General features: G+C 29.2%; 3 protein-coding genes across 3 annotated transcripts; 1 reads left to right on the top strand and 2 right to left on the bottom strand.

Annotated features, from left to right (window-relative positions):
* The first annotated feature begins 396 nt into the window (after positions 1-396).
* On the top strand, positions 397-20,722 carry LOC129910161 (alpha-(1,3)-fucosyltransferase C). Its single transcript, XM_055987434.1, has 3 exons — positions 397-614; positions 12,127-13,204; positions 20,248-20,722. The coding sequence occupies exons 2-3, from the start codon at positions 12,357-12,359 to the stop codon at positions 20,684-20,686; spliced, it is 1,287 nt and encodes a 428-aa protein (XP_055843409.1). The 5' UTR covers positions 397-614; positions 12,127-12,356; the 3' UTR covers positions 20,687-20,722.
* Positions 20,723-24,329: 3,607 nt separating this feature from the next.
* LOC129910179 (vasoactive intestinal polypeptide receptor 1-like) lies at positions 24,330-25,260 on the bottom strand. Its single transcript, XM_055987453.1, has 3 exons — positions 24,862-25,260; positions 24,618-24,798; positions 24,330-24,553 (listed from the first exon to the last, which is right to left on the bottom strand). The coding sequence occupies exons 1-3, from the start codon at positions 25,254-25,256 to the stop codon at positions 24,389-24,391; spliced, it is 741 nt and encodes a 246-aa protein (XP_055843428.1). The 5' UTR covers positions 25,257-25,260; the 3' UTR covers positions 24,330-24,388.
* Positions 25,257-27,736, bottom strand: LOC129909686 (uncharacterized; the record flags this gene model as incomplete). Its single annotated transcript, XM_055986760.1, has 3 exons — positions 27,131-27,736; positions 25,630-25,749; positions 25,257-25,561 (listed from the first exon to the last, which is right to left on the bottom strand). Coding segments are annotated over exons 1-3 (840 nt in total), but the record flags the coding sequence as incomplete, so codon positions are not given.
* Positions 27,737-27,989: the final 253 nt, after the last annotated feature.

The following is a 27,989-nucleotide window of genomic DNA, read 5'->3' as shown; positions in this document are numbered from 1 at the left end:
ATAAATTTGTCCTTATAATTATTTCGCGGAGTGTATTGTGTTGTCCACCCAAGAAATGCATTTATTGCTCACTTTTTTTCACAGGGTTAATAGATGATAGATACTTTCATTGATGTAGATACGCAGTAGTAAATTTTTTTAATGATGCAGGTTTGTTTATTTTTTTAAAGCTGAGTCAGCTTGCGAATGATGTTAAAACTTAACTTTCATAACATTTGAGTACCTATTTCAAAATTGAAAACTACAATAATCTTCATTCAGATTTACAGGGTTATTGCGAGCTCTATGCTAAAGAGTCTCCAATTTTATTTCGGTGTAGACTTTATTGTTCAGAACAAACTAAATACTTTCTTTGCGCTGGCGTTACATGAGATATACAAAGTAGGAGCATTGGTTTTGCAGTTTTCATTTGACCATTGCTCACATTGGATGGTTTATTCTGGTAATCTTTTGTCGTTTCGAGGTTTTAACCGAATTGTTGATTTAATTTTTGTTTTGCTGACCGTTTAATTAAAATTTTAATTTTGAATTAAATTCGACTTCGTTTTTGACTAAGATACTTTTCAGTGAAGAAATTTTATCTAACTCCAGAAGTACTATTGTGAAATTGAATGGTGGGTGAAGATAAAAGTTCTAATGGATTTTGTTGTTGTTTTTTTTTTTATGACTAGTCAGCATGAATCATTAAAGATGCATATCTGCTAACACTTAATTTTGCATCCATTAAAAATTTTTGTTGATCTTTTCGTTTTTGTTTATCTTAACTTGCAAAGTTGTTAACACAACACGGTTGAACTATCTTTGCTTGTGTGTCAGTTTAGAATCTCTTAATTTTAAATATCGGAATACTCACAACAACAAAAATACTGGCTACAAATTTATGACAGCTTTATTGCAACTTTATGTTGCATAGGAAGTATAAAATTGCAGATGGAAGGATACAAAAAAAACTGATTGTCCGAAAATAGTGCTGAATTCAAATAAAATTAAATGATTGAGTAGGAAGTGCATTTTTGTGAACTTGTGATTACTCAACTGATATCATTATGTGTGTATTTGTACATTGTACCAAATATGAGTGTAAGAAGGGAAAAAATTGTTGAATTGTATATAGGATAGGTCGGGACGATTTGACAAGGAGGACGAATTGACATTAGTATACTTTTCTTGAAAACTACTGAATTGGCGGCATTTTAAATGATGGGCAAATGAAGATATATGTAGTTACGATGGGTGTGAGTGGTAAATATAACTGATGAGTGTGTCTTTGAAGCTCTGGGTAGTAGATGTGCTTTTATTTATTTTTAGCTGGTTAATGTAATATTTTAATGTAATATTTTACGGTAGGTAATTTAAGAAGTGTATTTTCATTTTATTTACTTTAATTGCAATACTTTGGTGCAATTGCATTTAATTAACACTTATAGGTAGAAAACAATTTCCTTAGTGGTTTTACAAGAGTTTTTTTTAGATATTTTTGCAGAAGTATTCATGAATTAGTTTTCTAACTAATATAAGAAAATCAGTATTTCCATATTCTCTAAGTTTAGACCTTTTCAATAAAAAAAAGTTACACATACACCCCAGTGACCCATTTCAAAAATATTCTGGCTTATGTTGAAATACTGATTGCTGTATCAGTTTTTATTTGATGGTTGAATCGTAAGATCAAGAGGCAAAGAATTATCAAATTCGGTCACTATGGTGTATGTGGAACATTTTTTTTACTATCTTAAAGCTAAATATTTTTTTATTTTTATGAGCTTATTGATCAATTCTCCTGTTTGTTGTGTTATTTTTGCTTCGTTTGTTTATAAAAAAGAACTTTTCAGTCCATGGTTCTGTGTATCTGTATGTTGATAGAGCTATGACTTAACCATTTGGAAATTTGGTACAGCCCATTTGTAGGTACCTATAGGTACATTATTTCTTAATCAGTTTTTTTTTTTTTTTTTTTCATTTATTATCTTGCTTGGTAAAGTTATGTCATAGTAAATTTTTATAAGAAAAATGAGAAGAATATTGGGACAATCAAATCAGCCGAAAATTCGAGGATCATTAATTTCCGTTTTAAGATTTTATGAAAAAAATTTAATAAGTAGGTACTAAAATCACTTTGACCATCGCAGCATTCGAAATTAATCGAAATCATTAGAGCCATTTTCAAGAGAATATCAAAAACTTGAAACAGTTAAATTGAAGGCAAGCTGTACTTATGAGATATACAAATTTTGAAAAATGTTTAAAAAATTGTTTTTATAAAAAAGCGGCTGTCACTAGACCGCCCTTAAAATTTTGAAAATTATAATGCTGACAAAATCTCTTTTATTGTCACTTTTCAAAAAATCAACACATAACATTAGGACTCATTCAAACGCAAAGAGATGGGTCAAAATATTTTAACACTAGAATAGAAAAAAAATTTACAGTCCAACTTTTATTTTTTTTAAATTCAGAATTGTATATTAAAGTGCCACAGTACTGGATTGACTCTATCTTATACCTGGGGCGCTCGACTCCGATGAGTATTTTATTTTTATGAAAAATAAACAAAAGTTTTCAAAAATCCCGCAAAACTTTCTAGATCATAAAACTATCAAATAACAGCTATTTAGGTAGGTTTATTTTTCAACAATTTTCAGTCGTGTAAATATGACAATTCAAGATTATAAAAAATCAAAGCTCAGCTAAAATTTGTTGTACTCCGAACGTTCTCATTTTCAATTCGTCTTACAGTTTCAAGATATGTAATCTAGTTGCATTTATTTTTCTCTAAAATGCATTTTAATAGAGTAATGGACGTATACAAAGTTAATAAAAAATCGTTTGATAGACGTTTTAAAAATTTTAATCCAACATCGTTTTTGTGTTTCAATGTGTCAAAGCAACTAAAATGCAATTTACATTGCTATCTGACTCATGATATCTCCTCAATTTACAAAGTGTATTTCATATACAGGGTGTCCCAAAAGTTAACGCCGAAACGAAAACGGTAGATAGGTAGGTGGTGACAGTTATCAAAAAAATAATAAAATATTATTTATGTTTTTGTATTCTGAAAGGTTCTGAAAGGGTACAAAACTTAAAAAATATGGACAAATTACCTAATAAAAAAGTCGGATTTCTTAAGAAAAAAATGTTATCTCGGTTATTTATGGAATATTCTCAACAATGTTATACCTTTTTGAAAAGAGAATTGAACACACCAATTTTTTTAGTACTTAGTTGGGCAAAAAAGTAATTTTTGCTTTAAAACTGATGCAGCTGAGTTAAAATTTTTGAATGCATTTGGTAGCAGGGTTATTCAAGGTTCCGTAACAAAAGAAAAAAATGAGAAAACTCAAGATTTGTAGTCACGGCACATGAAAAACCGTCACAGGGTGACCATTTTTTCGACTTTTTTTCAAATGCCCATAACTCACAAAATATATGGCTACGATTTTTTTTATTATTTTTCTGATAACTGTCACCACTTACCCTATACCGTTTTCGTTTCGACGTTAACTTTTGGGACACCCTGTAGATAAGATACAAAAAATATCTCTACATTACTTCCCTTTATAACTACTATAACTTACACATGCGAATATAGATTTATTATAGATAGTATACGTTTTATTGCTTGCAATTCCTTTTAACCAACATTTACACAAAACATAGTATAGGTATACTATAAAGTGAGGTTTGTATGAAAGTAATAATTATTCATAATTATTTTGGATAAGAATCATATCACTTGCAATATGGCGACTCATATTGAAATATCCTCAAGTGACAGAATTATTTTAAGATAACTATCTATAAGCTACACTGTCCATTTGCTGAAATTAATTTATATTTACATATTTACTATTCCTTCTTCCTACAAAACAAATTTTTATTTTTGCAAGAAAGGGAGTAATTAATAACTTTAATATACATTCGTTGTTAGTGGGTTGTTTCTGATAAACTTTAGAGCTTTCACGAAAAAGAGTGAATAAGCAAAAAATTGGTTTTAGCAAATTCAGATTTATAGACAACAAGAACAAATACATTATTCTCACGCAAAAAATGGGAACAAATTTTTATTTTGAAAAATAAGACATTTTAATTTGCATGTAACTAAGCCTTTTCTATGAAAATTTAACTTTCAAATTTAAAAATATATTCAAATCCTAAAAATACTAACCATTTCTTGTATAACACAAAACCACCCTAAATAAGTGAATAACTTGTTTCAATTAGAAAAGAATCTAATTAACTAAATATTATGACGGCCTTAACTAAGAATTACATCACAATTCTTAAGATAAAGTCTGTATAATGTGATTCATTTAAAGTGTGATTAAATAAATAAAAAACACACTCAACATCTTTAGATTTAGCCTTTGAATATTTTTAACAGTAGTTAAATTTTGTTCAACGATTTTGTTAAAAAAATCTTAGTTTTTTTAATTCGATTTCAACAAAATATTTTATACAAAAGCATTTGTCATTTTAATATAAGCAAAAAACAATTTTTTTTTTTTGAAAAATCGAATTTTTGAACACAGACATTAAATTTTTTTTTGAAATTTGCTGTTGATTAAAAATTCCTACAAAATGACATACCGCAACTTTATTTAAAAACTTTGTTTTCGAAAAACTAGTTTAAGAAAAAACGACTCTAATGATTTTGAAACTTTTTTCCCAAAGATGCATCTTTATAAAATAAATTATGCTGCATGCTTTTTTTGGAGTTCAATTTTATTTAAATAGCAGCTGTTTTTTTTTTACATTTTAAGAATGAATTTAAATTTTTTATTTTCATTACATTTACCAAATTTGTATATAAAAAAGAGTAGGAACAATAATTGAAGTAGGAAACTGAAGCTTTTACAAGTTTGCAAAAAATAAGAAGTATCTGTTGACAATTTTGAATTAAATCCCTTGACGAGATAACATCCCCTTGACGACAATAATTGTTTTATTTTTTTTTTATTTTCTGATATTAATCAAGTAACGTAAAGTGTATAGCGTGAGGGTAAGTTAAACTGGCGAACCCTCGAATACGATTTTTCATTCAATTTAACTATTACCTCGCATCAGGCGACTATTTTGACATTGAATGTGTATTAAACACCTTAACTTGCATTTATAAAGCCCTAGAAATGCTCATGGTTCTTTAAAAAAAAAAAAACAACTGAAGGAACCTATAATTATGAGTTTTTGAATGAGTGCTAGTATTTGCAAATAATAGAGTAATTTTTATAGACTTATTATTCTGTTATTAGTCACTGAGTTTACTATAGATGGAGAATTAATAGCTAGGATTTTATATCTAATTTTAGCTCGTGCAACAGTTAAAACATTTTTTTGTGTGTTAACAATCTTTTGTCACGAAAACGCCAAATACACATAATATCAACATGCGACCTCAGTTGATTATTTCAATGAAGAAGTTAGGAAAGTTTTGATTTCTTTACAACTTTGAGAGGTACGCACATGATGCAAAAATCTGATAGAAAGAAAAAAAAAAAAAAAAGGGGAGCAAGAGGCAAGAAAAATTTCATCTCAATAAAAAACAGCGTTTTATAATAAAAAACAAATAAAATTTAATTTAATAAATAAATTTCACCATAATGTAAAAACATATTATATAAAATCTGTTTTTTAAATTAATGAAACAGCGTTTTAAATGATTTTGATCACTAAATAAAGTATGCCATCTGATTTTTTGTACGAAAAGGAATTTTGAGAAAATTTTTTTGAAAAGTTAGAGTCACTAAAAAAAATTTTTTTAATATAAAATGTTTGTATCATTTTTCAAAAAAAAAAAATTAGTATGCCATTTTGAGGAAATAGTTATTTAACACTTAAAAACAAAATTTTGAAGTATCACTAACACTTTTCTATGGCAGTTCTATGGAAGGTACCGTTTATAACGGTTCAAATTTTATTTTTATTTCAAAAGTTGGATCTAATTTGTAGCATTACACAAAAAAAAATTAATTAAACAGGGTGTCCGGTACAGAATGGATAAGCCTGAAAATGTCTTATAGCTACACTTATGACAGTTTTAAAACCAAAGAGAAAAAGTTTCTATCACAACCATTTTGGAAAATATAAGCTTTTTTTCGTTCAATTATTTAAATTTCATCATCTTACGTTTTCGTTCACCACAACCACGAATAAATGAATTTTATAAATTTATTTTTTATTTATAATTTTCTACAATACTTGACTCACTAAATAAGAAGTTAAAAGTTTTCATAACTGTTGCAATTTTTCTTAAAAAAAAAAAAATCTGCCATTTCAAGCTTATTAACTACAATATTTAATAATAAATATCATATTCAGCGGATTGTAGCTGCCTTACAGCGCTGGTCACCCTAAGTAAGTAAGTATCTTCAGGGCTAAAAATAACACTGGTCAACAAGGTTTTTGCCACAAGAACCAAAATATACTTTTCTAGTAGTTTTTAGGGTGCTGAATCCGAATCTGATGTCTGAAAAATTTGATTGGCCTTCATTTTTGAAATATTACCGTTAGAAAATGTCAAAAAACGTAATTTTGGCTGTTTTCGAGGTTATGTTTTTATGTAGAGTAATTAATTGTGAATAAATTTGTAACGGTGCCTATAAGAGCTTATTTTTATTCTTTCAAAAAATATTTAAATCTTTCCGATATCTCTTTTATTGCCCGAGATATTTAAAATTTAAGAAGCGGTCTTTGAATCAGAAACAACACTGGCCAACCAAATTACACTTTTTTTGCCACAAGAATCAAAATATACTTTTCTGAAGGTTGTTGGGTTGCTGAACTCGAATTCACAATCAGAAAAATTTTATTAGCCTTCGTTCTTAAAATATTACCGTTATAAAATGCAAAAAAGGGTTTTTTTTATAACGGTTATATTTCAAGAACGGAGACTAATAGAATTTTTCCGATTGCGGATTTGAGTTCAGCAACTCGAAAAAATTCTGTGACCAGTGACTTAAACTTTATATTAAGTTTAGTTTCTCTTTGACTTATTAAATGAAACTTAAGATATCTCGAGCAATAAAAGAGATATCAGGAAAATTTTAAAAGTTTTTGAAAGAAGAATATCTGTTCTTATAACAACCGTTACAAATTTGTTTATAATGAATTACCCCACATAAAAATAGAACCTCGAAAACAGCCAAAATTAGGTTTTTTTTACTTTTTCTAACGGTAATAATTCAAAAACGAAGGCCAATCAAATTTTTCTGACTTCAGATTCGGATTCAGCACCCCAAAAACTACTAGAAAAGTAAATTTTGGTTCTTGTGGCAAAAAAAAGTTAAATTTTGTTGACCAGTGTAATTATTAATTTATTACTACATAAATTAAAAAAAACCTTAATTTTATAATTATTTTTAGTCCTGGAGAAGAGGTTTATACGAGTATTACCTCAAAATATATTGGAAAATTATTAAAAATAAATGGAGTTTTTTTAATTAAACTAGAAGTAAAATACAAAATATAAGAAGTTTTAATCAAAATCGATAGAGCCATGTTTGAAAAAAAATTACTATTCTATTTCCGTTATATGGCAGGTACCGTTAGTTTATGGTCTTAAAACTAATTTCAATTTCCCCTCTAGGGAATCCACCAAAACTGTTAACTACCAACTTTGAACAAAATCGCTCCAGTACTTTAGGCTGTAGCTCGAAATATATACAGACAGTCAGAAATCAGACCAGAATTACCGGAACAACTTTTTTACGAATCCTAAACCTGCCCTTCCTATATATTGTATCTATTTATATAAAAATATTTACAAAGCTCCTTCTCCATTTGCATGGAAAAAGTAGTTCTAAAATCTCGCCAGATCTTTGTCAGTCATTCAAAATCAAATGTTTTTAAAGTGCTTTTTTGTCAAGAAAGTTTTCACAAATTTCTTCTTTTTGCGACGGTTAGAGACAATTTAACCTGTCAATTTCCATAAAATGGCTTGAAGTTGCTAACAATTCTTATACATTATGTTGGGGTTGTTAGATAAACTAAAGATTTGCATTAACAAAACCTAATTCTGTTCGATTCTACGATTTCTAGCAAGAGGGCCATTTCACGTTGTTCGGCCATTTTAGCCACTTTTAGCTGCTTTTTGAGTAACAGTGGTCAGCGACTTTGAAAAAAAAAAAAAAATTGGAAACACTTGGTTTATGAGTAGAGGGATTTTGTAAGCAATGAGGATCATATCAATGATTACACAGGTCGACAAAAATAAAAATACTTTTTGTGCTTGGGTTTGATTTGCACTTTTTGGGTTCATGGTAAAATAAAACAATAGATGATCACCCTTTCCCCTCCTAAGATTTGCTTTTGTAGTGTTGTGAGCAAAAATACAATTTTCATACCCTGTGTGCCTACCTCGAGTTTTATGAGCTATAGTGCAAGAACCGTGCATTGTACAAGAAAACTGTAAAAATGTAAAATGTAGATAATTTAAAGTTTTACATTTTTGCTTTAGCACTTTATTCAACTTAAATTATAAGAAAAAAAGTTATGATGAATACAAGGATTTTTTGCTCTGAAAAACCCTGTTTTGTTGAGTTCAAACTGTAATATTTTTTGATCTAGATTCAACTTTGGAAATTTCTACACTTTTTTGAAAACTGCAATACCGGGACAAGTTTTAAAAATAATAAACCAGAGTCACACAATACAAATTTTTTTCGTATTGTTACTCTGAAATAAAAGTAAGAAATTGAGTTTTTATGAAATTTGGAACTATTAATTAATTTGCAGAAAAATGGCTTATGAAATTGAAAATATTTTTTATTAATTAATTGTTTCTTATTGTTAGAAAATGTTTTAGTGAAAGAATCGTAAAAAAACAAAAATCTATTGTGGACAGAGGAAGCAAAATATTGTTGTAAAGTAGGGATTTTTCGAAATTTCACAAGAACTGCATACATATTTAATCGAAAACCGTAAAGATTTGGGATGAACAAGTTACCAATTTCTGAGAGATCTTAAGTTGGCCTATCAGCACATTTCGTTTGATCCATTACTTTTTAGGCACCCTGTATATGCAACAAAATAATAAAAATACTATGCAAACAAAATAATTTAATTTTTCAATAAATAAAGAATTTCAATATGAAATAGTTTGGCTACAGTTTGGATACAGTTATTTTTGTCACCGAAAAAAAAATTTGATAATAACAGCTATCAAATTAACATTTTTCAGTGACAAAAGTCGTCCAACAATTAAAATATCAATTTTGATATTTTATCATATCAATTTGACATTTTTTAATTTCAGGTGGGATAGTGAAAATTTTAATTTGACAATTAAAATATCATTTTGACATTTTTTTTTTTAAGTTTAAGTGGATAGTGAAAATTTCACTTTGACAATGGAAATATCAATGTTGACTAGATTTTACGTTTTTGTTTATTATAATGAAACCTATTTCTTTCCTTTTCATTTTTATTATTTTTATTATTTAAAGAATTTTCTTTCTTTTTTCAAAACATTACTGAAAGGGAATATTCTTTACAAAATAATGGAGATATTATTTTTTTTATTATAGGTGATATAATTGTTTTGTTATTTTCTCCTTAACTATGTGAAGTAAAATCTTAGTGCCGCACAGTGTGGCCAATGGTATCAAAAGCTGGCAAAAATAGCTATTTTCAAATTGTACCGAACTGCCAAACACAAATTTACTTTAATAAAGGGATTAATAAGCTACACAAAACCGGTTTTTATTCCACGGTTTAAGTCTAACGCGGGGAGTAACTACACTTTAAAATGTCGCCATTGACGAAATTATTCGTTATTTACCTTTTTCTAGCTCCCGTCTGTGTTTCACGTTTTAAGTGCTATTTCGTTAAATCAAAAGATAAAAATTTGAAATAAATATGGAATTACAAGCAAAAGGGAAGCTTTCGATTCTCATTCCTCTTTTGAATTATGAGTGTCTAGTTTGTTTGAAAAAATTATTCGAATTCGGTGTCTTTAAAATCATTCGTTTTTTGTGTGCGTCATACAAACTCGTTAAGAAAAAGTTCACAAAGGTGTGAAGTGGCGCTTTGTTTTTGGTGTCCCTTTATTGTTGAGAGTGTCGTCTTTCGTGTCAATTAAAAAAGTATGGTGCCCATGTTTGCCCCTTTTTGAGTAAACACTATGTGAAGTTATCTAAAAATAACGATTTTTTTGTATATATTTCTCAGAGTCCGGAAGTACTGACAATACAGTTCAACAGAATTTTACTTTTCTGAAGGTGTTAGAAATTCTGAACTCGTATCCATTGTTAGAATTATTCTATTAGCCAAACCTGAAAGTGTGTACGGTTAGCATTGTGGCTAAAAATTTAAGGAAATAGTGTTGATCTACACAATGGAGACGCAGGCGCAGCTTGAGATATCTCATAAATGAAAAAAGATCGGAAAATTTGAAACGGTTCTCTGAAGAAGATGACCGCGTCAAACTATGCTTAAAGAAATTACCACACTTTTTTACCATAACCTCATAAACATTCAAAATAACGTGTTTTTTTTTGCATTTTATAACGGTAATATTCCAAAAAACGGAAGCTAATAGAATATTTCTTTCGTTGATTCGATTTCAGCATCCCTAAATCTTTCAGAAAAGTATGTTTTGGTTCTTCGGACAAAAAAAGTTGAATTTTGTTGACCAGTGTATTTTTTCATTAAGAAGATTTTGTTATGACTAAACCGTTGAGTTAGGTCTAAAATCTATTTTTAAGAATAATCTTATTTAAAAAAAAAAAACAGTAAAATCTAAGTATTGAACAAATAAATAACAATTTTCTTTCTCAAACAACTTCAAAGTTAAAGGTAACAGATACTTATGTCCTTATAATGTGCGTTTTTGATAATTTTTCATAGAATCACAAAAGTTGTCTCAGTTTTGTGCTTTAATATAGTATTTTTACCCATAACAAACTTAGAAACGAAGAAAAATAATTTTTGCCAACTTTTCCTACCATCGGCCACACTGTGTGCCGATCAAATTTTCTCAGTAAATCATACATTTTACTTCGAAAAAACACAAAGCGCCTTTAAAATAGTACACATTAAGAATTTTTTATTTAATATTTTTCAATAATTGGGAATGAGAAATTGATATGAAAAAATGATAGTAAAATATGAAAAAAAATTTCCAAAATGTGACATTTAAATATCATCCTGATGTTTTAACATTTTAAATATCATAAAACACATTTTATAGAGCAATTGGCTGATATTTAAAAAATGTTAATTTGATATTTAAAAAATGTTAAATTGATATTGGTTTTTTTTTCGGTGTATAATAAAATTACTATCAAAGTGAATTATTTTTACCATGGATATTGAAAATAGAAGGTATCAAAAATAATATCCCATTTGACATAAATTCGAACAAAACGAAAATTTCGAGTTAATTTTTCTTTTTTCTTCTTAAATTTCCTTTTTTTTTTTTTATTTTTTCTGAATATAAATATGAAGAAAACAAAACAAAAAATCGGCCAAATCGGTTAAGACGTTCTCGAGTTTTTGCCAAAATTACGCACGACAATTTTTGTAAAAGACAGATTTACTTGAGTACTGGAAATTGTTCTGCTGACTTCAAAAGCAAATTAAAACAAAAAAAAAAAAATGTTTTCCAGATCATAATTTCATAGTTAAAACCCAAGCACAAATCTCGTGTTGACCTGTGTTATTATTAAATAAATTGCATTCTTTTGAAATTTTCAAATAATATTTTCTGTGATAAATTTGTAAAAAATCGATTTTTTGAAAATCCTGACTTTTTATAGTTTTGAAGATATTTTAAAATTTTTCACCAACTTTAACAGTAAATTTGAAATAAAATATAATAAGTAACGCATTAATATCTTTAATTGACTTTGATGAAATTTTTTGTTTTCTGAATTTTATAGTATTAATTCAATCCAAAAAAATAAGTTTAAACAAATAATAATAAAAGTACATAGTATGCATATATACAATCAACATTGCACTGAAAAATATATTGTAAAACAGCAACAACATTTCCTGTAGTATTATAAAGTTGTGCGGATATTTACTGATAAAAAGTATGACTGGTATCAATGTTTTATAACCACTTCATATCTTTTTCATATTTGCGATTAACCTGAGTACATTTTTTCTATGTTTTTTCCACAGGTTAGCTATACTTTGACGGATCTAAATGAATACATATGTTCTCCTCTTGCATGAGTAGTTGTTGACGTAACTAAATCAATATGGTTGTCGTACAATATAATGAAAACATAATAATGTTATCAACCTGCATACAGTACAGCAAAATCAGATAAGACATGGCAGCAAGCTATATATCGTTTACTTTCGATAAGCCTCATAATATGATAATATGAGTTATAGTTAGTTGAAAAATGAGTTCGGAGAGATTACTTGGTAGTAATAATAACTACAACAACGACGCGGACAACGACAATTCTAGTTCTAGTGAAATGTCACTTCGATTTCGAGGTAGACTTTGCCAGTTTTTCCTAATTCTCCTATTTTTAGGAGGCGGACTTTTGTTTATAATACATTTTCTGCGTCAGCAACCAGCTATAAATCAATATGAAATTTTGAAAAATTACAATCGAAATCACAGATATTCGAGATTAACACAAGGACAACCTCGATCGATATTGCTATGGAATGCATTTTTCGGTGATCGTCGATGGAAACTTCCCGACGACACCTTGGGACCGGATTACTTTAGAGAACAACGATGTCCGGTGGTGAATTGTGTGCTGACAAATAATAAGGATTTTCTACCTGCCATTGAAATGTTCGACGCTATTGTCTTTCATGTAGCTGAACATTTTCCATTTCTTCAACCGGTGCCGAGGCGTCGAAATCCTTATCAACAGTATGTGTTTGCATTGATGGAACCACCAGGTGAAACCAAACACATTCTTGGTAATGAGGAGAGATTCTACAATTTGACCATGACTTATCGACTGGATTCGGATATATTTTGGCCATATATGTTTTTTGAGGATATCGAAAGTGGGTATATAGTGGCTCCTAGTTTAAATCCTACTTGGCGTACAGTGGAATCTATGGAATCTTCAAATGATGAACAATTGGATAAATTAATAGCTGGAAAGAAGAAATTTGCTGCATGGTTTGTTTCACATTGTGATACTCTATCGAAACGGGAAGAATTGACCAAAAGTCTACAGAAATATGTTAATGTTGATGTTTATGGCGCTTGTGGAACGTTAAAGTGAGTTTTGAATTTTATTTAAGTCAGGTAAAATTTTGTTAAGTTTTATTGAATACAAATTTCATTCTTGTTATGAAAAAAATCATTGAAAGCAGTTTTACTGCAACGGTTTTTAGAACGAATAACTCATCTAAAAAGTGGTTAATTTTCTAGTACCCGACCATTTTAAAAGTTTGAAAGCAATTAAAGTGTGTAGAAAACAAATACAAATGACAATTTTCTTGTTACTTTAACAAAGTAGATATCATGGTTATTCACGGATTAAACAAATGACTAGCATTTGATAGTGTACCTGAAGTTTTTTTTTTTAAGCAGATATTTTTTTTAGAAAAATAACTGAAATATTTTATTTGCTTATCAAGTGTTTGCACTTAAAGTTTGTTTGCTTATGTTATTTATGAAGTGTTTATAAGGGTGCAATTTGTCGTTAAAATGTGGCATCACTTATTTTTCGTTAAATGGAAAAAAAAAAAACAAAAAAAAAATCATGTGTGCAATTCACACGTGGTTGAAGTGAAACCTTAAAAATCATTTAAAAAAAAAATCAAAAAATTATAAAGCTTATTGTTTCAGCTCAAAATATTTATATCGACCATGTCTATACAACATTTACAAAAAGAGCTAGAATTTTTTTAACCCAATTAGTTTTCATAAAAAAAGCAAAACAATCAATTTCTTTTCTCTGCTAACGCCATTAAATCCATTTTTTAAAAGACAACCTATAATAAATTTTATATCATTATTATTTCACCTTTTATATGACGCTTCAATCATATTTCTACCATGCCTACAAAAAAAATAAGAATTTTTTAAAGCCAACCATGTCGAAATTTCGAACTGAGATTACGGAACTTCCTCTACTGCTGTCTGGTCATCGGCAACAAATCTTCACAGGTGTTTTGAGGTAATTTTCAAGTGGGCAACCACAAAATAAAAAAAAAAAAAAAAAAAGAACCTGCATCATTAGCTGCATTCCTTTGGGAACATTTATCTACACTGAGGGAAAAAATAAATTGAAGTTGAAACATCGTTGTTTCAAAGATGAACTACTTTATTTATGTGACTTTAAGATACGAAACCATCGAAAATTAACCTTTATTCCAAGTTGATTTTAAAATGTTCATCTTCAATGCAAAATCATTCCGAATAATAGTTAAATCAATGTGGTTGTCATTGATTTTACGTGGTTTTATGGTGGCTTTTCCCTCAGTATACTGCTAAGTACTTAAAACTACTTTGAACTACTTTTTCTATATTGAAAAAGTAGTTCAAAGCAGCTTTAAGTACCAAGGAACGCAGCTATAATTGTCGTCACAAAAAATAAAATGTATTGCTGGGTTGCTCATAGATTTAATTTTTTTTTCATAAAAATTTATTTCATGTAAGACTATGAGAAAAAATGTAAAATTCGTTCTTCAAAGGCAAGAAACAACAAACAACATCTTTAGTAAATTTTACCACCAAAAAAGAATGATGCAAAAAAAATAATTTTTTGTTTTGTGGACAATTTGAAATAAATTCAATTTTATTGGTTTGTATCTCAAAATAATGCGTTTCGCTTAGGAACAACAGTTTCTAAGCGAAACTCCTCATCAGTCAAATTTTTTCAAATCTTCTTAGAAATCTCACCTCATCGTACATAAAGAAAAATACCTAGTATGAGAGTTTTTTTTCTGAAAGTATTAGCAATTCAAAAAACTATCTTAATATTTCAGAAATTCCCGTTTTTAACTGAAAGCCTATAAATTTTGTCACAAAGTAATTCGAAATATATAAGATATCCAGTCAAAATGAGATTTATAATTAATCTCTCCTAAGAATAAGGTAAAGCATATAATATCCAAAGTTTTCAAGGGTATAAATTTATTTTTTTTTGCAACAAGTTTCTTACTGATTCGATACAATTTAAATTTGAAGAGTTAAATATTACGAAATACCTTGTCTCCTTCAATATTAAATGGATATATGTAAATATTTTGATTGAGACTCTGTGTAAAATAAACCCATGAATTTGCGGCTTTCTAAAAATAAGCTCATAAATAGTAAAGGAAAAAGCCCCGGGGCCCCCACAGCTTTAAATCCGGCCCTGAGTATTCGACATTGGGAGTTAAAAGTTTAAGGTTATTCATTAGAGGGAAAAATGTTAACTATTTTGTCTAAATTTTGTGTTAGTTATAATAAAGTCCCTATTAAGCTGATTTAAATTTTGTTTAAGTGGCATTCCTACTTTTTTTTTAAATGTCTAAAATTCAAATGGCTTCAAAATACATTAAAGTCAATTATTTTTAAGCATTCCTTTCTCTAATACCATTTATACACAATATTCTTCATACATTTCTACATAGGGCAAGGTGGCTTAAAATGCCTCCCCCCCCCTAAGAAAAATGTCCCATATCTCGACAAAAAGTAACATTCAAACTTAAATGCTATATACTTTTCAAAGTTTAATCAATAACCTTCACATTTTTTTCCAAAAAGTATTTTCAAAACGTCTTCCAATTTCACCGATCAAATTTACACGGGTAAATTTCTTTTTTTTTTTAAATCTCGAATACACATTTTTAAATGATTTTTATCTCGAAACGAAGTATGTAGTCTAAGAGCGATTGTTATCCAGTCCAGGGAGATTGTTATCCTGAACTCCTGATTCCTGAACGATTCTTATGTTAAATAAATGATTAGGTACGTACAGTTGTAAACATAATTGACCTTTTTTTGTATTGAATTCTGAACTTGGCATCACTGATTTCAAATCTGCCCTCAGTTTTTTTCAGGTACAAGGAAAATGCTTAAAAATTAGCAAACAATCGATTATTGAGATGTTATAACGGGAATATCTCGAAAACGCGAGCTGATAGAACTTCGATAGACTTTGGTTTCAAGTTCAGCACCCCAAAAACCTTCGGAAAAGTTCATCAAAATTAGGAAAACAAAATTCTTGTTGCACCGTGTTATTTATAAAATTAGGTCTGTTTGGGTACTGCCTAAAACAGAAATATTTCTACTTTTATAAACATTTTCAGTCCAATTCCTGTTTGCGTACTCTGGAATGGTGTAGTTTTGTACATTATTTTTGACAAAAGGAGAAATATTTCTGTTTTAGTTTTAGGCAGTACCCAAACAGACCTATTAAGTTCCTAAAAAGTTATTGGTTCCTGGTCACATTTTGAAAGATCATGGTACCGTCAATCAGCAGTGCAGTGTACATTCGTTAAGGTATAATAAAAAAAAATTCACCTGTGCAATTCACACGTTGTAGAAGTGAAACCTTAAAAAATCATTTTTCTTGCAAAAAAAAAAAAAAATAGAAAAAATCTACCTATTTTTATTCTATCACCTTCAAAAGCGAAAAATACGTATTTTTATATTCTCACGCTATTAAATCCATTTTCTTCCCTAACAACCTATAACAACCTACACCATCTGAAAGCTTATTGTCTTAGCTCAAAATATATATATCGATCAAGTCTATGAGACATCTACAAAAAGAGCTAGAATTTTTTAAACTCGATGAAATTTCATCAAAAAATGCAAAAAAAAAACATTTATTTTTATGTTCTCATGCTATTAATTCAATTTTTTTGTTTGACAACCTATACAAAATTTTATACCATGTGAAAGCTTATTGTTTCACCTTGTATAATGATGTATAAATCTTATTTCAAAGATGTCTACAAGAGAAGTTAGAATTTTTTAAAGTCAACCATGTCGAATTTGCAGACTAAGATTAAGGTACTTCCTACACTGGTAGCTGGTCATCGCCAACAGATCTCCACAGATGTTTTGAGGTATTTTTCAATTTTTTCAATTTAAGATTGTGTAACTTGTAGAGCACGTACCGTTATGTGTGATATATCAAATAAAAGGTTATGATTGTTATCAGCATGCGTATTAAAGTTAAATCAAATTTGTATGTGCACTAGATCAAAAGATATAACGTGTGTTGGAAAAGAACATCTTTTTACCGTTATCTCCGAATTTTGAATATAAAATTAATTGAAATTTTGTACAATTATAATTTATTTAATTACCTATCTACAGTACAAATTTCATTCATCTTTCTATTATAACAAAAAAAGTTATAACAAGTTGAAGTCGTGTCGCGTTTTCGTTTCATCTAGTTTCAAATCACTACGATACTAAAGAAGTTTTCACTTCAAAAACTACTTTTGTCTTCAAAAAACCCTCTTTTGGATTAGATAACGTGATTAATTTGAGAATAGAAGATAGATAGTTTATAAAAGGAAGGGTATAACGTTTTTTTTTTTTTTTTGGTATAGTTTTAAATAACAAAGCTGATAAATTACCGCATTTAAGCTTCCATTTACAAATTTCGGCATACAGCCCATCTTAAGATCGAATTTAGTTTTCTTTTTTGGTTCTTTTTTTATCCAACTTTTTCTCAAAATGCAAATCGATATTTTCTTAAAAAGAACAAAATCTGAGAAGCCTTAGTAAAAATCAATTACAAATATTTTAAGGAAAATCTTTTAAATGATTTTTATTTTTTTTTATTAAAATGCATCTTAATAGAAGAGTCCTTTTTTCAGAAGGCCAAACTTTGAAAACTTGTTTTTTTTTTTTTTTTTTAATAATGAATTTTATGATTTTTACAATTATATTTTTTATATAAATCTAATATAAATACATTCAAAAATAATTATATACAAATTTTAAAAATCTAACTTCAATTGACTCCGTCGTGCATTTTAATTAATTAATTTACTTGTGTTACAATATTATTTCTTGACCACCCACCTACATTCCAATTTTATTGTTGTTTGCGAAAGGACACATACTTTAATTTATTTCACGGTAATGGTTAAAGTTGATTTGTATCACCACTAATCTCCTGAACCTTTGAAATTTAATAAACCAAATTGAAATGGAAAAGTTATTAAATTAAAGAAAACACACACGAATTGCAATATACTGACATGCGTCGTGACTAGAGCTGTAGGAAACCGTATGTATTCGTTACTTAAATGCGGGTATTCACTTCAGTAACGAGTAACGAAACGTTACTGCCCAAATAATTTCGTTACTCGTATGTTTCGTTACTAGTACTGAACAAGTAACGAAACATGCGAAACATACGAAACGTGCGAAACGTGCGAAACATACGAAAAATACGGAACATACTAGTAACGACGATACTCCAATTCCAATACCAATTTGGATTGGATATACGAAATGCGAAACGAAAACAAAATGGTACACTGCATTTGTCGTGTGCGCATTATTTCGCATCTCGTATCGGTTCGGTATCATCATTTATGTATTTTACCATTTTGTTGTTCTGTTTTTGTGTATGTATATCAAAACGGGTAAATAAGAATTCTGTTTCTTTCTCTTTCGTACCTGTTTTTTATGGACATGTGGGAGTGAGATATGTGAAAGTGTGTTTGAGTGTAGTGTAGATACATTCCAATTAGAATACCAATTTGGATAGGTATACGAAATGTGAAACAAAAACAAAATGGTACACTGCATCTGTTGGGGCGTAGCCGTACTTGTATTCTGTTTTCTCCTTTTGTAATTTTTCTTTTCCTTTGTTTGATTTGTTTAATTTATTTTATTCTTTAGTTTGATTCAAACAAATAATTACAATTTTGGTTTTATTCGTGATTTTAAGTTTTTGTTTTTTTTTTTTTTTTGATTTCAAGTAGGTACTACTTTCTTGCTTGTGTGTGGTGAGGTGGTGTCTGACATGAGTGACGACAACTTTGAATGAGAATATGGAATGAATTTTACTGAATGAAATGATTGAATGGTTTTTTATTTTAGGTTGGCTGCAATGACAATTTTTAAGTTTGGACCGGGAGGAAACGAAACATGGGCGTGTTCGGGAATGAGGATAATTTGCGTTCCGCAATTTTCCCTAAAACTGAGTACGCTTTTTACGTATTCGTTTGCGGTTCCCCTCGGTAGAACATTCTGAATTGAACAGCATTTATCGCATCTCGTATCGGTTCGATATCGGTATCATCACTTCATCACCACGACGCAACCAATCTGTTTATGGCCTTTGTGTTAATAGTTGATATTTAGCTTAAGAATGTACAAAAGTTTTTTGGTTTTTCGAAAAATTAGTTTATTATCGGTGCAAAATTTTCAACACAAAAAAAATCAGAGAAAACGAGGTTTGAAAATCACTCTCAATAGAAAAAATAAATGAAAAATTGTTCGACATGGTTGTATTGAAGTGTTAATATTTCGAGATCTGCGCGTTGCACTTTTGAAATAAAGGTCTCTAAAGAATTGTGATAAGATTACTGAAAGAATATAAACAAAAAATTACTCAAGTTTTGTCTAAAAATTTGGAAAAAAATCAAAAAAGTTTCCACGTTTGATTAAAAAAAAAACGAAAAAAATTCAATATAGCTACCTTTAAACTCTTATTACATGAGAATGCCGCAACTAATTTTAATGTTTATGACCTTAAAATGTAGCTTAGATTATAGAAATTGTTTTTGGTTTTTTTTCAAAAAAAAAATTTTTACACCCTTATACCAATGTACGAAACATACTTAAAATACCAAACATACCAAACGTATGAAAGACATGGAATATACGAAATGTACGAAACACACGAAGCATGCGAAAGTAACGAAAGTAACGAAACATGCGAAACACCCGAAACATACGAAATATGCGAAAAATGCGAAACATACGAAAGTAACGAGTAACGATATTATTGATGCGGGTACTCATTTTGTCGTTACTTTTACAGCCCTAGTCGTGACTTTTGTTTATTAGTTTGATAAAAATGTCTAATTGATGAGGTGCGAGGTATGGTGAATTAATGAAATTTCATTAATTAATGGAATCAAAGATGTAATTAAATGGAAATGTCCAAAAAGGACGTGTTATGAGAAAAGCTTATCTAATTGTAATAATTGAAAGTGACAGGTCATATATTACAAATTATTTTTCGAAAATAAAAAAAATAGCATTTTATTTTTCCTTGAATATAGTTTACTTTTATTAATTAATTAAATAATTCATTTATTAAACAATTTTTCCTTCTTTATTTTTTTCAGGTGTCCACACAACTCATCTAAATGCGATCAAATGATCGACAGTAATTACAAATTTTATTTTGCCTTCGAGAATTCATTGTGCCTTGATTATGTAACTGAGAAATTCTATAATGCCTTAAATCGTCAAGTGGTGCCAGTTGTTTTTGGTGGAGCTGATTATACAAAAATTGCACCACCTCATTCTTATATTAATGCAGAAAAATTCAAAACTGTCAAAGAACTTGCCGACTACCTTATTTACCTGAACAATCATCCCAAAGAATATGCACGCTATTTTTGGTGGCGTAAATTCTACAGACTCACGTCACGATCACCATTTTGTGATTTGTGTTCGAAATTGAATGCACCAGCTGCAACTGAAAAAGTACAATTCTATGATGACATCGAAAATTGGTGGCTTGGTGGATCTTGTTATTTTGAACCAAAAATATTGCTATAATTTTATTTATATTTTAAGATTAAAGTATAGATGATAGTTTTATAAGAGAATTTAAGAAATTAATGTACCATTACTTTTAATTATAATTGTACTTAATTTTAAATATTTTTATATTTGTACAAAAAAAAAAAAAAAATAATTAAATGTTGTTGTATGTAACGTAATAATTCAAATTGTTGGCTTTTAAAAAACGTTATCTGTTGAGGAGAATTTTGGTCTTGTATCTACACAACTGACAAGTTGTTAGAATCTTTACCTATGAGTCAGATTTACACAGCTTTTGAAAGAATAAAATATGTTCTCATAGACACCGTTACAAATTTGTTTATAATGAATTATCCCACATAAAAACATAACCTCGAAAACAGCCAAAATTAAGCTTTTTTGCTTTTTATAACGGTAATATTTCAAAAACGGAGGCCAATCAAATTTTTCTGACTTCGGATTCGAGTTCAGCACCCCATAAACCTCTAGAAAAGTATATTTTGGTTCTTGTGGCAAAAAAAAGTTCAATTTTGTTGAAAAGTGCTATTAAAAATAAATATTCGGCAAAGTTTAAACATGCATAACTTTTTTTCTTATGAATTGCACTAAAATTTTCTTTCAGATAATGAAAGCTTATAAAATTTCAAATCGAATATAAGAAAAATAGTTTTCCTACATACTCCAGAAGTTAGTAAAAAATGCTATTGTTTATAACAAAATCAATTATTTATAAATAATTTAAATAAAAAAAAAATTTTTGTTTAAGTAAATTGTTTTGTGTACAATTGGTAATATGTGTACCAAGTTTTATTTATTTTTATCATTTCATTACTGAGATATAGCCATTTTAACAAAAAGACCTGAAAAATTTCATTTGTTTATAACTTTTAACAAAATTGAAATTTTTCAAAAATACTTTGGAATATTATTTGACTCTATACTATATTGTAAAGATGGTATTTTTTCGACCTTTTAATTTGATTTTAAAATACATTATTCACCTTTTTAACTAAATTATTAAAAAAAAAAATATTAAAATCAAAGTGTGTTCTTTTTACCGACTTCCAAAAAGGAGAAGGTATTCAATTCGTGTGTAGTTTTTTTTTTTTTTTTAATGTTTGTTACAACATAACTTTGAACTAAGTGAACCAATTTTGATAACTCATAAAACCCAGTTTGTATCCATGGAAGTCGGTTTTGTTTTTTTTTTTTGATAAAAATGATTATGTTCCTACAACTGAGTACAAAGTAACTGAAAAAAAGAAAACAGAATAAAAAAAAAAAAAATGAAAGACTTTGTCTCACCAAAATCAACAGAAGTGAAAAAAATGATACGCATACGCCACGGTGACCAGTTATATTGAAAAAATCCTTTTCACTAATAGTACCTACATCAAATCAATAGCATGTTTTTCAGTCTCTGGTGATCTTAGCTCTTAAGAACTAGTTTTTGAAAAAAAGTAATGTATCGCACGCCCTTTAATATTCCAGAATTCTATGTGCTTAATTGTTTACAAAATTTGCTTTATTCGTCAATTTTGTCGAAATCGAGTTTAATTTTTTTTCATCACAAATGGGTAATTTTGCTCTTTAAAAGGTGCAATCGTTCCAATTTTTAGAAATGTTGCTTGGATATGAGCTCTTTCGATTTCATGAGAAATCTAAATTTCAATTTTTGGATATATTATAGGTACGAGTACAAAGTACATGCAACTTAAAATTTGTATACACACAATTTGTTTCTGATATGAACAAATCTAAAAATGTTAAGGTTAGTCTTTTATAAGATATTCAGAAACCAAAAAATAACGGTTCTTTGGCAGGTAACGTTAATAACGATTAAAAAAATATTTTTCTATTTCAAAAGTTGGGTCTTATCTGTATAACTACACACAAATATTTTAATCAAAATCGTTGAAGCCATTTTTGAAAAATTTACTTTTCTGTTTTCTTTATATGGCAGCTACGGCTATTGTACATACAGAAAAAACTATTCCACAAAAGAGAAAAAAGCAGATTTTGTATGATTTTACTAAATAACTTATTTTTGTGTTTCGAGAATTTATATGTATGTAGATATTAAACATATGGAACATATCTTTGAAGGAAAATCGAATGTAGCTAAAATTGGTAAATACACTTATCCAAAAATATTGTAGAATAAAATAAAAACATTTTGAATCAAAATATAATTACTATATTTCTGGAACTGGATTACAATTGTTAAGTCAGCTATAAATTATTTTTTTTAATTATTTTGTTTGTAATAAATGCGGGTGACTGTGGCGTATGTGTTACTTTTTTATATTAAAATATCTAATTGGTTAATACAAATTGTATAAATTGTAAAATATGGTAAGAAATTTTTGTATTTATTAATTACACTTTTATAGATCCTTTTTCATTTAAAAATACCAAGAAATAATTTTGATTACATATTTGGGAAAAAGGTATCATTCATAACTGTAAGTGTCGCCGTTGTTTTTTAATTATTTTTTTTTTTGTATTTTTTTACGTCATATTTTAGAAAATTTTCTTTCCCGCCTAAATGGGGGCAGATAGACCCCCCACCCATAGTAAAAAATGATTGTATTTAACTCCTCTACAAAATACTGTCATCAATTCTTGTCGCCTCAGTTATCGTACTCGTGAACCTATGTGAAGTAACCGAAAATACATTGACAATTTTAATATCTCAATTGAAAATCATAGAATTCAAATTGACTATTTAAACATACAAACTTGCTTACTTTTTTAAATAATAGCAGTATTAGTTTAGCTTTAGAAAAAAATAAAAAATCACTCATGTTGTTTTAACAATCATCATCGGTTCAAGTGGTGATTAGACAAGCATTTCCAACCAAAATACAGCTATTTGAGAAATCCTTAAAAAAATGTTATTTTTTTTCTAATGCTTCAATTTTATTTATTAAAAAAAAAAAAACACATTAAAAGCGGAATTCATAGTCGTTACTCGAGTTAAGATTTTTCTTAACTCCAGTGATATAATTTGAGAAATATTTCAATCAATCGCTCAGGGGAATTAAAAATAGGGCTTACAACTTGAATAAAAAAAATCTTATCTTGAGGAAAATTGTTTCTCAAACTCGAAAATTTGACTGATTTTAATTGACTGTCATCAAAAAAACATTTTTTTTAATAAATCGTCGTCCCAACCGTACAACTCAAACAAATATTGGCGTTTAATTATTTTATTATAAAATTAGTACAAATTTGTTGCGTTTTAGTGTCATCTGACCGAAAAAAAACTTAAGCGTTTCCTCAAGTAAAAAAACCTCCTCATACGTTCACTTGAGAAAAATTTCTCCTCCAGTGATGACTATGAATAAGGATTCGCTTGAGCGAATCCTTAAAGAATTTCTCAACTTGAGTGACGACTACGAATTCCACAATTAATTAAAAAAAACATTTTGAACGCAGTTAACTTTTTAACAAAAAAATCTTTTTAATCGTTTTAAAAGGAAGCTCTCTGTGGTCCATTGACCTCTGTGTCCTGCTATTTCTTATACAGTTCCAAAATAAAGAAAATAAACACATCAAAACTTTTCATGAGATTTACTATTTTTGAAATACTGTTTATCTAAGAATCATTTCATTTAAGAAGACTCTTTTGTTTGTCTTTTTTAATTCAAAGACTCATGCTGCGTGGCCTGTGAATTGATCCTACAATTTCAATTAAGTTAACTTAAATTATTCTCAAAATGCCATTAATTTTCCCTCACTTCTCTTCGATACCAAAACACTGTTGAATAATTCTTGTTGTGTTTCATTTGCAGTCGTATGACTACATCTTGATATAATTGAATCTCTTCGCCAAACCTTTTTGAAACTAAACCAACAGTCTTTAAAATATTTACTGACCTTAAACAAAATAGAAAAAGAAAAGTTAGATTTAAAAAAAATTCTGTTAAAATTATTAACTTACTTCACGTTCTGTATAACAATGGAATATAGCAATAAAAATTCCTTGAGCTCCAGCTATAGAATAATTTGTGATGTAGTAAAACTGCTCTATGTCACAGCTATCCATATCTGGCCGTATGATTAAAAAGAGAAATTGCATTCCAAAGACCGGAAGACATATCAAAGCAGCTCTCAAAGCTCGTCTTTCAATGAAATAAACCAGAAATTAGTCAACAAATCAAAGATTCTAAAGGAAAAAAATTTACAAGAATGGACTGTCATCAGATTCCTTGGCATTGAAGGCATGCCAAAGCCTCACAGTTATATGCAATAGAAGAATCAAATTGACACACAACATCGCCAATCTAGGTCCATCGAGTATCCAATCCACACGAAAATCCTCCGCAACCTGCCAACAATACTGATCGTTATATTTCGCCATTAAAGTAGTCCACCAAGATACACTGGCAATCGAAATGACTCCTGTTCCAATATAAAATGGCAACATTAAAGCTCCATTCTTTCGATCGTGTATCCGGAACAAATTGGTCAGCAATTGATGCAAAAATATTCCAATCATTAGCATGCATCCGAAAACAATATTTCCAGTGAGCTTTTCAAGAACTGTCAAAACTCTACAAAACACTGTATTTTGATGCATAGTTGTTGTTCTTGGTTGCAAGGATGTCAGTTCTGGCATGATTATTATAGCTCGAACAAGAATTACCATCACATTGTGAATGCAAATTGCTAGAAGAAGTGCTCGGACAATACGAAGTTTTTGCGAATGAGTAGCTTTGGTAAAAAACAGGACCAAAATAGCTGGTATGCAGAAAACTGTTGAAATTGACAATATTGCAATGTAATATTGATTTCGAGCGATGAGTGGTGGTGTTATATCGCATGGGGAATAATCTGTTTGTTGATCCCAAGTTGCATTGTTGTAACATTGTTTATAGCTGAAATCTAAAACCAACAACCAGCAACTAATTCAAGTTTAGATGAATTCAAATGGTTTGTGGGAAAATGCTTACGATGACATCTAGGTCCTTCATTGCCATAGGCAAAACGTGTGCAGGGCAATTTGATGTTTTGACCAGCCGGAATTGAAGGGAAACAGCTCCAGCCATCCCAGACACTAGGGCAACGGTTTTCTAAAAAGAAAAAATAGTAGTTGTTGATATAAACACTTACTCTTACTCTTACTCTTACTCTTACTCTTACTCTTACTCTTACTCTTACTCTTACTCTTACTCTTACTCTTACTCTTACTCTTACTCTTACTCTTACTCTTACTCTTACTCTTACTCTTACTCTTACTCTTACTCTTACTCTTACTCTTACTCTTACTCTTACTCTTACTCTTACTCTTACTCTTACTCTTACTCTTACTCTTACTCTTACTCTTACTCTTACTCTTACTCTTACTCTTACTCTTACTCTTACTCTTACTCTTACTCTTACTCTTACTCTTACTCTTACTCTTACTCTTACTCTTACTCTTACTCTTACTCTTACTCTTACTCTTACTCTTACTCTTACTCTTACTCTTACTCTTACTCTTACTCTTACTCTTACTCTTACTCTTACTCTTACTCTTACTCTTACTCTTACTCTTACTCTTACTCTTACTCTTACTCTTACTCTTACTCTTACTCTTACTCTTACTCTTACTCTTACTCTTACTCTTACTCTTACTCTTACTCTTACTCTTACTCTTACTCTTACTCTTACTCTTACTCTTACTCTTACTCTTACTCTTACTCTTACTCTTACTCTTACTCTTACTCTTACTCTTACTCTTACTCTTACTCTTACTCTTACTCTTACTCTTACTCTTACTCTTACTCTTACTCTTACTCTTACTCTTACTCTTACTCTTACTCTTACTCTTACTCTTACTCTTACTCTTACTCTTACTCTTACTCTTACTCTTACTCTTACTCTTACTCTTACTCTTACTCTTACTCTTACTCTTACTCTTACTCTTACTCTTACTCTTACTCTTACTCTTACTCTTACTCTTACTCTTACTCTTACTCTTACTCTTACTCTTACTCTTACTCTTACTCTTACTCTTACTCTTACTCTTACTCTTACTCTTACTCTTACTCTTACTCTTACTCTTACTCTTACTCTTACTCTTACTCTTACTCTTACTCTTACTCTTACTCTTACTCTTACTCTTACTCTTACTCTTACTCTTACTCTTACTCTTACTCTTACTCTTACTCTTACTCTTACTCTTACTCTTACTCTTACTCTTACTCTTACTCTTACTCTTACTCTTACTCTTACTCTTACTCTTACTCTTACTCTTACTCTTACTCTTACTCTTACTCTTACTCTTACTCTTACTCTTACTCTTACTCTTACTCTTACTCTTACTCTTACTCTTACTCTTACTCTTACTCTTACTCTTACTCTTACTCTGGGCTATCAAAAAAAAGAGTATCTTCTTGTCTTTTTTTCACTAGACGAGTGACAAAACAAACAAAAATTAGTATTGGGTAACAATATCACAAAATCACTCACCAACAGCCACATCATTATCCATTTTATCAGCGCAACAATCTTCAGCTTCATTTGTACACTCGATCCATCGACTTAAGGTTCGATTGCTTGCAAACGATTTCTCCACTTGACGACGCACATATTTGCTTGTATAATGAAACGGATGACAAAATTTTCCTCCATTATGACTGATTCCAGGAACAAAATAAGTCGAAGAATTAGTATATAAAGAACATGTTTCAAGTTCTAGCGGAGCTTCATTAAAAAAATCAGGTCTAGTGTAAATATAACAACCCCAACTAGCCCAATATTGAAATATTTCTTTGGGAACTTCTAAACTACGATACCGACAATCACTTTTCACCTGTGATGATGATGATATCAGCAAAAAACATATCACTACGAATATGTTATTTATAAACAAATTTTTATTCATTACTTTCAAAATATTTTTAAATAAAAACAAACAAAGAAAATTTGTACCGATTTTATAATTTATGACATCGATGGCGGCTTTACGAATTCTTATTAACTAAATGAAAAAGCCATTCATAGACGAAGCTCTAAGTCATTATCAGTCGATATTTGTATTTTTTATTTTTTGTCTTATCATTCTTGAAGAAAGCTATCTTATCGTTATGGATTGTGTGATATCGAGAAATTGAACACAAATAAATAAATGTTTATTGAGTTTTCCTACAAGACAAACAAGACACAAATATTTAAGACGACCTTGAAGGTGGAAAATGTCAAAAAAGTATTTCGTTTCAGACATTCAGTCCCAGTGTGCACGAGCTAAATAAGTCAAATAAATTAATTTTTTCAAGTGTAGGAATAGGAAGTGGTGTGGGCTATTTGATATAACTTTTATTATAAGGGG

Source organism: Episyrphus balteatus, chromosome 2, assembly GCF_945859705.1.
Source record: "Episyrphus balteatus chromosome 2, idEpiBalt1.1, whole genome shotgun sequence".
Lineage (NCBI taxonomy): Eukaryota > Metazoa > Arthropoda > Insecta > Diptera > Syrphidae > Episyrphus > Episyrphus balteatus.
The sequence above is the reverse complement of the archived record's forward strand: the minus strand, read 5'-3'. Positions and strand labels throughout refer to the sequence as shown.